The sequence below is a fragment of the Hibiscus syriacus genome, unplaced genomic scaffold, assembly GCF_006381635.1.
Source record: "Hibiscus syriacus cultivar Baekdansim isolate YM2019G1 unplaced genomic scaffold, ASM638163v2 tig00116997_pilon, whole genome shotgun sequence".
NCBI classification, from domain to species: Eukaryota; Viridiplantae; Streptophyta; class Magnoliopsida; order Malvales; family Malvaceae; genus Hibiscus; species Hibiscus syriacus.
Window position 1 is genome coordinate 250776 of NW_024063513.1, and position 11918 is coordinate 262693.

An 11918-nucleotide genomic window follows, 5' to 3' on the forward strand; every position below is an offset into this window, starting at 1 on the left:
TATTTTTATTTCTATTTTCATTTATCATTATCGAGCTTTAAAAGGATAAATACAATTTGTTGTAAGTAATAAATCATTGGGATGTTTGGTGCAATGGTTGGGGCATTGTTTATGCATCCATTTGGTCCCAAGTCCGATTTCACCCAAGAGCAATTTCATCCCTTTATTTTTTTCCAATTGGTTGGTGACACGTGTCACCTCTTGATTGAAAAAAATATTTAATTAATAAAAAAAATCTCCAATCATGTATTGACATGTGTCATGCGTGCTGACACGTGTCAAATCCCGATTGAATGGTTTTTTTATTTTTACCATGCCCTAGTTTTGCTGGTTTCATCTGTGCTCTGAACTGTACTTTGTAACCTCTCTCAACAATGTAACGAGTATTAAAATCCGTCATTGGAAATCTTGTATGTTTCTGTTGCCCGTATTCAATAAAACGTGATTTTACTTTATGCATGTAAAAAAATGATGATCGCTGCTTTGATCTGACTTCCTGTGAGCTCTGCTGATTGTGAATGATCTATAACTTAATGCTTCAAGCATGTTGAAGGAAAAATAAATCTATTTAGATGAATATCAGAAGGCAACAAAAGACGGGAAAAAATTATATACAGAGTATCCGATAAAGGTGGAAACATGATTTTTTTTTAATCAATTATGTTTCAACATCCCAATTATATGAAGTTAGACTCTGTGGATTCCATTTTGTCTTTAAATAGTCGATAGCTTTATCTCCAAATGCCTACTGTTTTAGATAATCACGTATGATTGATCATCAATGTGATATGTCAAATCGTGCCAAAAATAGAATTAAGGGATTTTTCTTCACTTGGGCCTGATTGTTGTGAGATTTAAATATTTTAAGCATTTAAATTTCTTTTTCATAGAGGAAAAATTATTTTATACTTTATTTATGATTATTTGATATATTCATGGTAGAGTTCTGTAACTCTACTTATTAAACCATGTCTCGATGCTTTTTATTTTTTAAAATATAATTAAGAATATTGTTAACTTTTAACCCAACCTACGGAATTTAAACAAATATCAAGTCACTAATATATCAGATATTTATTCTTGAATAAAAAATATTTTTTATTTACAAATAATGTAGTGAATTAAAACCATTTACCCCCCCCCCACCTGAAAGTTGATTGATCGGCCGATGCTCATAGTCTGCAAATAATGTAGGCTCTAAATTTATAAAAAAAACAAAGGCATATTCATGGCACGCAAGAAGACTCGAGTTTAATCCGAGCATATGACTAGCGATACTAAGTTTTCATTTGGTTTGGATACACCCTGTTGGATCATGTATCATCAGACTACCCCAAAATTTCCATATATATATTCAATAAACCATCCTTAAAAAGTGAAAACATGTATTGGAACAACTTGGTAGTAAAGGTGGATTGACAGAGTTGGGTGAAACAGGAGAGAACCAATCCTAACAACAAGCTTTGCAAAGCTGACACACGAAACAACCAAAGCTGCTGCTGAATATATTTGGAGAAGACGACATCATAACCCATAATGTGGAATTTTTCATGCCACGATTCATCAAATGATTCAGTGTTGAGACATCATTCTTATTTACGCAAAACAAAGGGGGTCAACAGCTTTGTACATGAACATCCATGCTCAGTGCAATAGAGCTATTGTTCCAACCCCAGCTGTCCTTGCTTTCCGATCACCAGCCCTTGATCAGTGTCAGGCTGACTTCCACCTGAATCAGCTCCAGAAACCGACCCCCGCTGTTGAGCGGGGGATAATTCCTCATTTGTCACATTAGATAAGGTTGCATTCTCCTTGTTTGTCACCTTAGATGAGCCTGAGTCTATCTTTCCCTCGGTAGTTGCTTTAGATTCAGTTAGAGATATCTGATTGGATTCCTTAGATATATTTTCCTTTATTTTTGCACTCGGCAAGCTAGTCTTCTGAGAAGGCAATTTGGGAAGTGATTTACGTTGCGGCTTTTTTGTATGGACAGGAGAAATTACTTTGGAGGAGACACTCGGAGATGCTTTCTCATCCAAACTTAGCCGGCCTAATTGAAGATCACTATTGCTGTTACCATCAGAGTTTAAAGGAGTTGTGCCTTTTCTTCGACCAAGCTTTGGAGATTTAGCTCTTGTTGTTGGTATCTGCATCAAGGCAATAAAAAAATATCAATGTTGCATAATCTTGGGAAACTCCATGCAGCCACATGAATAGGAAAATAGAAATAAAATCATAATACGGTTAACAAGTGTAGGTCAAAACACAGCATGAAATATATTATCATAAAATGATTAATGTGTCCACACACTCAGGAAAGCACAAATAATTGGCTTGTCAGGTCAGGATTGGACCAAAGCAAATTAAAGCAGTTCAGTTCAAAGTCATCCATGAAAGCTAAATGTATCAACTACAACTAACAACGACAGTTGAGTTGAGAAAGGAGAAATAAAAATTGCAACTCAACAATGTAAAACAGAGTTTTGCAGAAAAGAAAATGGCTCTGGTAGGATGATGAGGAGAGACATGCAAATGGCTGAATAAGAAATGTGTACAACAGGAAAGGTGGCAAACCTAAAGCTAAAACCTTGAAAATAACCTAGGCACCTGCATGTTCAGCATTTCAGCCCTACCCTACCCAAAAGAATATAATAAACAAAATAATATGAATGAATATACATGCCATTGTCATTAAAAATGAAATATCGAGATATTTTTTCTCATGCAAATTTCTTTATTGAAATGGTCATCTAGTATTTTACTCTCAGAAAATTTAACTAACCTTCTTTAATTCCACCTTAGAAGGTGGAGGTTCCTGATAGAAGCTTGGCAATGGAGTTGCTTTAAAGTGCAAACTCTTCCTAAACATCTTAATCTCAGCTTCTTGAGTTTCCTAGGAGAAAATTGAAGTATTATTATGAAAAGAAAGAATGAATTCTGGATCATAAACCATCAGATTCACAAAATAACACCTTGGACTTAGCTTGCAAGTTGCTCTTTTCTACTTCCTTTGCATGAATCTTTTCCTCAAGTTTAGTGTAGAACTGCACAATACAATGTTGAAGACCTCAGTTAAAGAGCTGCAGGAATACACAATATATCTTGAGAACATAATAGAAGCACCAACCTCTTTCCTTTTCTCAGCCCGTTCTCCACACTTGAAACTGAAACCATAATTTGGAAGAGTACCAACCCTACGAGGTTTGGCATCAGTTGAAGTGGGAGTTCTATGAAGCAATTAAGGATAAACATAAACATGGTGAATAGAAGCCTATAGAGTGCAGTGCCAATGAAACTCAAGTATCAACGTATTTCAAACCTCAGTCCCAGTCAGAAAGTAATGCAAAAAACATTCAAACTAGAATGGATACGAGGACTCTGAGTCTGCTTCAGATTTAGTAACAGGCTCTTTCTTGAGAGGCTTGAGCTTGGATCTCTCCCTGTAATTCAATAGAACAACTCAACAATGATAGGAGAACAAACTGTCATCATCTAGCAATAAAGATTCAGGAGAAAATATACAGATAAAAGGTGATCACTATGAACTTCCCCCTTCAGTTGGATAATGAAATCAATAATAAAGGCAAAAAGGCTTTATGAAAAAACGGAAAGCTAATAAATTGAAGCATAAGCACGAGTAGAACATACGTAGTTCCTTCAGAGAAGGCTGCATCAGAGGTTTCAGATTGCTGTAGGAAGATGAGAGGAGAAAAGCAATAATCAAAAAGGCAGGAACAATAATTGAAAAAGGGAAAAAGGAAAACAATCAGAAAAGGAAATGGTAACAACTCTAACCTTAGATGCATTGGCCTGTCTTTCATTAACTGGTCTGTTTTTTTGAGGCAGACTCAGACCTGAACTTGTAGCAACAGAACCACAATTTGAAAGTTTTAATTTCACCTCTGCACTTTTTCCATCTTTGGTTTTCTTCGCCAAAGCTGAATGAACAGTTTTGGGACCAAATGGCTTCTCATTCTTAGTCTTGCCTTGAACCTTTTGAGGTTTGGATTGCTTCACATTATCTTTTATTTCTTGTTCCTACAAATACAGACACTCCTGAATATGATATCAAACCAATGTTAATTAATAAAAGCACTCGAATAATCAGACTTTTAATACCTCAGAATCAATCAATCCCCTGCTATCCACCAAGTCATTTAATCGTTCTCTAGCTTCCTGAGTTGCTCCATTGTCATCCATTCCATTCTGCAAATAGGTTTCAATGGTTTCCTCAACATTTCCACACACATTATCTGAACCAGTATCATCCCCAGGCACCCGAAGTTGTGGATAAACACCATTTTGTTGGGCAGGTTCAAGCCCAAAGGAAGACAAGTTATTTTCTGAATCCATCAATCTGATAAAAATAAAACAAACAAAAATGTGAGCCTAATTTAAAATCTCTCAAAACCCTTGGAGCAATACAAATTTCAATTGGTCTATGTCTTTCCACGTCTATCTATTTCAGCTTCATAAAGGATAAATATCTCTCCGATTGGTTGACGCTTTTTCTTTTTTATTCCCCCCAAACAATGTTTAGTTTTCAAAGAGATCAAATATGGATATTGTAAAATTTCTAACTGTTTATAATATTCATTGTTGATATAACATTCAAGAAAAATGCGCCAAAAGAACAGTAAATTAGATCTATTATTTGCACATAAAATAGCAAACAAAAAGCCCCCAAAAAAAAGCGCAGAAAAGGCGGAATCTAATAAGTAAAAAACCGAGTTAAAATAAAATGACTTTATGTAAAGCAAAGCTCCGATGAGCACAGAGATCTACAACGCCACCAAACAACACATTTCGCTTCATATTTATCCACTTTTACCAAATAATAAACATGAAATTCCTCAGTCTTTCTTAGGAAAGGAACCAAACAGATAATAAATTCAGAAAAGAAAAATAAAAGAGATCTGTTCTGGTTTTCTTTCTTACCTCACAAAGCGCGCGATAAATCAACACTCCATGAAGCCCAGAAGAAGATTAATGAGAGAAATTAGTATAGAAAATGCGAAGGATCTGAGTAAAAGGAAGATAGTAAGGCAAACAGTGAAGAGTAAAGGATCTAAGCCCCTAAACAGGAAGATCTTCAAAATTTTATTGATTTAAAATTTAATTGGAATTTGAACTTTTTTCCCCTTTTCTGTGATAGTTGTACGAATATTATTTCTTTGAAGGCTGAAGGGTATTTTATACGAGCGGATTTCAAATCCATTTCCAGGTAAACTCTGTTCCAAGGAAAACAACACTCCCCATTACAATACGTTCCCCCCCCCCCCTTTAGATTAACAAAAATACGGTTTTTTCCCCTCGGAGAATTACGGACGGTTAAAGTAACTAAATATGTTCTCCCACTCCCCCCATTACTTATTTTTAACCATATTATTCTAAGAAATATTTTTTTATTAGATCCATTAATTGATCATCTCTAATGATTTAAAATACCTTTTTGCCTATTCAGATAGAATATTATAAAGATATAATGAGTTAATTTTTAAATTAATTTATTTTGTACGAAACAACTTACTTCAGTAATTAAAGGAATGATTTAACGCTCATTGTCAAATGATCGAGAGTATTTAGAACATATACTACTTTATAATCACCTTAACTTAATAAAAAAAATTAGTTTGTTTCATTTATAATATAAAGATTCAAATTTTGAATTCTTTAATTAAATAATTTTTTATAATCATTGATGCCAACTCATTGATCTGCTAATTTGAATATAATATTGTAGAGATCATTATGAATGATTTGTTCGACTCAATTTACTCTTCCAACGTTAGAATTTAAATTTTTTTGTCGTACTTGAGAGACCTAACATCTCATCTTGTTGTATCATATGATGGTTGATTAAATAATTTCTTATCTATTTCATATTTTGATTGTATTTAAAATTTATAAATAAAACATTTCATAATCTATAATGGACAAACTTTACCTACAAATTACACTATATCTTGTCCAAGAGCGTGTGTGTTTTCTTTCTTTGGTAGAATAAATAAAAAAATTTAACTTTAGCGACACTTTGATAATCATAATGCAATGTAGCGAAAACCGATTAGAGTCAAACTCAAGAGTCATTGCTTTGCTTTAATAAACTGAATCACCTAAATGGCAAGGCTTTTAAGCCAAGATAAAGATGGCTGGTTGGAGTCTATCTTCAACCTTGTATATTATTACTAATTTTACCCAAGCCTAATGATCTCATCATTTCAACAACTTTAATAATCTTATTAATAATAATAATTTTTGCACTCACCATTGACGGCCGCCAGACCAGGAGAGTTAGGCCAATTTTTTCTAACGGAGTTGAAAAAAAAAATATTGGCTCGTATACGGTCTCGTCATAATTATTTTCGGAGATGGGTGAATGTTACAATACTGGGAAAGACGCCGAGAATACAATACATCTTCCCAATTATTCATTTCTTAAACAGTGAGACCTCTCTAATACATCTTCCCAATTATTCATTTCTTAAACAGTGAGACCCTCTCTATACACCATAGCCCATTTCTTCATTTAATTGGTAACTTATACAGTTCACACCCTTCGGCTCTACTCATAAATATTTCAGTAATAGATCTTTCACAATGAGATCTATCTTATATAGTAAAGGTATGTAAGTACGAGGATTAATTGGGTGGTTGACCATGTTAGTCTGTTCTTTGCAAGAGTCGAAGCGTAATCTCTGAAAACAATAACAATATCAATATAACAATAATATACATATTTCATTCGAACATTTGAATTCAAAGTGGATTCTTATTTTCTATTTTTGTATTCTTTTTAGATTCAGGGACTAAACACTGAATAAAAAAACAGAGGAACTCTTCCTGTTGTATTTTTGCATCTATAGTATTTTTGCTTTGGTGGATCTTTCTCATTTAATAAAAATCTAAAATCTTGGATTACTAATTGGTGGAATATTAGGCAATTCGAAACCTTTTTGAATGATGTTCAAGAAAATATTATTCTAGAACAATTCATAGAAGTAGAGGAACTCTTCTTGTTGTACGAAATGGTAAAAGAATACTCGGAAACACATCTACAAAAATTGTGGACTCTTAAGAAAAATCCCGGGAAATTTAAAACTTTATTTAAAACAAAATAGACTTGATCAGAGTGCTCGTACTTAATGACTTATTACATGCCAACACTTTATACATAACCAATACATACTTTGTCAAATACTTGATCTGATCTTTTAGTAATGATACTGTCTTTGCCACTTCTATTCTTTCACTTCTCGTTCTTGGTACCTACGTGTAAATCACTTACACGCTAAGTCATAGACTTAGTGAGGCATATAAAATATATAATATAACCATATTTTCATATAAATAAAGACATATATACAAACACTATCAATAATCCTTTCCCCTTACCATATATCATATAACACATATAATTCATGTATGTGCATTCATATCATTGAATCACTACATATCAATATGCATGAATCTATGGTATGATAACAATATACAATCAGGTCATGCACACATGCAACTTACCTTCTTTTATCACTTTCACTTTCATTTGTCTTTCAATTTCATTGCCCATGATATTATGAGAATAGAGGTATGTGAGTACACTGAGGTTGTGCACTAATACTGTCACCACAGCTCGTATAAATGTCCCGAATGAGCTATCCAGAGGTCACACAGACCTCGGTAACTATCCAGAGGTCATAAAGAACCTCGGCAACTGTCCATAGGTCCCAAAGAACCTAGGTAACTGTCCATATGTTCCTTAGAACATAGGTATATTGTCCATATGTCTCGAAAGACATAGGTAAAACCCTCGACTCTTGGCATGCCAACTATACCTATAGCTCTCGTATATATATGGGCATTTATTTATACATTTCGTATCACTTGTTCTTTCTTCTGTCACATATCACATGTATGTGTAACCATATATCTCATATCATCACATGTATTATATAATACATGTATTCATGTAAATCATTTCATGTAATTCATATCACGTATATCACATGTGCATATAAGCTTATAGCTTCTTTCACATATACATGTAGTCACATAGCTTTCTTTCATGTAACCATGCATGTCATGTCAAATAACATATATCATATGTTGCATTTCCACTTAAGCATAAATCATATAACATAGCATCCATCTATTTCTATGTATTAATGCATACATGGTAATCACATAACAATTTAGAAGTTACTTCTTACCATAGTAACTCCATCACTGGCTCACAAGCCAATGTTAATTCAATAAAATAAGTACAAAATAAATTGCACTCACCTTAGCTTTGCTTTGATTCGATTCTAATTCCTCAATTGTCCCGAAACGGATCACTTTCTATCTCTACATAACAATACACAGATTCATATCAATAATCCAATTGATATATTCTAAACTGTCACTTCTTAGGCTAAGAGAAAAGCCCATTTCCTCTTTCAATGAATGTATGCATCGATGCACTACTTGTGCATCGGTGCATAAAATGCATTCGATGTTTTTATTTAATGGGGATGCATTGATGCACTCCTTATGCATCGATGCATAAATCCTATTCGATGTTTTCTATTTAAAATCATGCATCGATGCACTGCATGTGCATCGATGCACCTTAAACAATTTCTGGTATTTATCATCGATGCATCGGTGCACAATGAATGTGCATCGATGCACATTGCCCAGAACTGACATTTTAACACGTAAATCATCAACTCTTCCCTTAATTCTTCTATTTTAAGCCCCTATTTTGACATTAAACTCAACTACTATAACTTGAACCAACTTATATCCATGTAAATCATCTTTATCCTCAAAATCCTATCTTCTTTATGAGATTCAAGAATCATACCAAATTTTCTATATGATCTAAATCCAATTCTATCACTCCAAATCTCTTAATTTAACCATTGACAAGTCAAATTCATCCTTAGAATTTCAAAAACCTTTCTATATCAAAAGTTCATTTCTAATCTTTTAATAGAAATTCCTTTCTCATTCTCTCTTCTTGATGTTTTAAGCTTATATAAGCTTTCCTTAAGCTTATATACTCCAAGAATCAAAATCAACTTATAAATCCAAGAATTAAACAACTTAAATTAAACTCACCTTTAAATGAGGCTTACGGGAGAGAAGAAGCTGGAGAAGAAGACTCTGGATAATTATCTCATATCCCACGTGTTTTATAACCCTTAAAAGAAAGATAAATATCTTTCTGATCCAATGACCAATTTACCCTTTATTTCCTTTAATAATTACTGAATAACCTTCATCATATTTCCAATAAATCATTGCACTATTCAATTATCCTACTTTAATCACCAATTTCTGAAACTTTATAATTTGGTCACTAACCCGGTATTGAGGATGTTACATGGTTAGTCTATTTTAGAGAATAAAAACTTCTTATTATTAACTCTTGGGTTCAAGAATTCATATATAATTTAAGCGACACAATAAAATCTTTTTCTATTCTTTTATTAACATATTTATGTATCAAATCCCTTCGCCGAGAACTAATGATTGGCTATATCTACAAATATTTTTGCTCATAATGATCAAACTATATCAGGTCTTGTTTCTACCTTTCCTGTCATTCTAGATACAATTTTTAAATATTGGATCTTTCGTTATTTAAATTGTGTATCTTCGTCACTTGTAGTTATTTATAATTCAATGAATGACTGAAAAATGATTCACGGATTCAATTATAATATTTCCTTACTTTCTATATAAGTGAAGCATGCATAGTCGTATTTATTTTACTCTTTCTACCCATAAGGAGACTCCTCTATTTCAGACATTTTTTTTCAGTTTTAAGTATTTCAGTAAAAGTAAATAGTAGAATCGTGGATATGGAACTATACTAGTGACCTACCTAATTTTATTGTAGAAATTTGCGGGATCAATTATTGGACCATGCAACTAGAAATACTTTTTTCTGCGATAAAGAATGAGATTACTCGATCCATTTTCGTATCGCTCATGATCTATATAATAATCGGGCATCTATTTCAAATGCATATCCCATTTTTGCACTAAAAGGGTATGAAAATCACGAGAAGTAACCGGGCGTATTGTATGTGCCAATTGTCATTTAGCTAATAAGCCCGTATATATTGAGGTTCACAAGCAGTACTTCTTGATATTGTATTTGAAGCGGTTGTTTGAATTCCTTATGATATGCAACTGAAAGAAGTTCTTGCTAATGGTAAGAAAGGGGCTTTGAACGTGGGTGTTGTTCTTATTTTATCGAAGGGGTTTGAGTTAGCCTCTCCTGATCGTATCTCGCCCAAGATGAAAGAAAAAAATAGGCAATTTGTCTTTCTAGAACTATCGTCACACTAAGAAAAATATTCTTGTGATAGGTCCTGTTCCTGGTAAAAAATATAGCGAAATCACATTTCATATTCTTTCCCCAGACCCTACTAGTAATAAGGATGTTCATTTCTTAAAATATCTCATATAGGTAGGCGGAATCAGGGGAAGGGGATAGGAGGAATGTTTTTATGCGGTGCTAACGATTTAGTAACTATCTTTGTAGCTCCAGAATGTTTCAATTTATGCTCCTACCTATTATCTGGATATACAAGAATAATGTACAGTCTAATGAGGCTACTACAAAATATTTACTCATGGGTGGGCAAGCTATTCTATTATGGTTCATGGTTTCTCTTAACTTTATGGTTCATTGGGGTAGAGACCGAGCTTCAAGAAATAGTGAATGGTCTTATCAATACACAAATGTATAACTCCCTAGGAATTTCAATTGCGCTTATATTCATCACTGTAGGAATTGGGTTCAAGCTTTCCCCAACCCCTTCTCACCAATAGACTCCTGACGTATACGAAAGAATGCAGTTCGTTGATAAATTCTTACCTCTCTATTTATCTCTGAGATGTTTGGATATTTCAAAACTCCATGGACATGCAGAAGAGAAATGATATCCCCACTTAGAGCAAGACATGACTTTGACTTGTTCAAATAGCAATTAAGGTGAAGCAGGGTCAAGAACAACGATTCTCTTTATGATAAACACGTCAATTTTGCAAGTTCATTATTTTTTTATTTATGTATTCTTGAAACTCCGATTCGTATTTTTCATAGAGATTTCTCTGATCAACGATAGAACAATATCTATTTTGCATCATATATAAGGGATTCCCCAATTCAAACAGAAGAAACAATGTCATTCGATCATTATCAAACTGACCGTAATCTTTTTTGTCCATGAGGATCCCACCAGAGCACCTTCTACTTCTAATAGTCCATGAACTAGATTAGAATCATTCTCAACGAAACCATAAGAAGTGATCCCATTTTTTTCATCGGGTCTGGGTAGAGATCAAAGGTCTTGAGCGACCGATCTGACAAAACAACTCAAAAGATAAAGAAGTATTGTTAATTTCTTCATGCTCGTTCCATGCTCGAAATATCATTTGTACAAATAAGAATCCCCTTCGTTACATGATTTCTTCTTCGTATATATAGATATAGGATCTAAAGGGAAATTACTTAGAAGTACATTTTGTACAACAACCCTTCCTATATGATAGAAAAGGATCACATGATCCTGAACCGATCTTATCTGGGATCACAAATCCCAAGTTTGTCTATGATTGGTAGGTCTAATTGTATTAGTGTTTATAATTGATTTCTTTTGTGTAATACTAATCGATAGGGCCTCATTGGTAAGTGCTCAAGGATTAAAATAACGGAACGCAAAAGCAACAACGCCCATTATTTTGCAATTGTGTCGTGGTCTGAAACGATATTAACTAGTATAGCGGTGGATAGCAGATTCACGTCGATAGTGGTTCATCGCACCCTCAAATTAGCGGGGTAAAGGTGGATAGCGCCGATAATAGGACACTATTTCCGTTTTTCAACCGTTAATGAAAAAAATAAAAAAGAATGTAAA

The 11918-nt window shown here is 33.6% G+C and overlaps 1 protein-coding gene across 1 annotated transcript; it reads right to left on the bottom strand.

The window, feature by feature from the left end:
* Positions 1 to 1392: 1392 nt before the first annotated feature.
* On the bottom strand, positions 1393 to 5202 carry LOC120193966 (protein WVD2-like 5). Its single transcript, XM_039196376.1, has 9 exons — positions 4939 to 5202; positions 4120 to 4357; positions 3796 to 4038; positions 3649 to 3689; positions 3372 to 3440; positions 3128 to 3227; positions 2973 to 3044; positions 2783 to 2893; positions 1393 to 2147 (listed from the first exon to the last, which is right to left on the bottom strand). The coding sequence occupies exons 2-9, from the start codon at positions 4351 to 4353 to the stop codon at positions 1659 to 1661; spliced, it is 1359 nt and encodes a 452-aa protein (XP_039052307.1). The 5' UTR covers positions 4354 to 4357; positions 4939 to 5202; the 3' UTR covers positions 1393 to 1658.
* Between the last annotated feature and the right edge of the window lie 6716 nt (positions 5203 to 11918).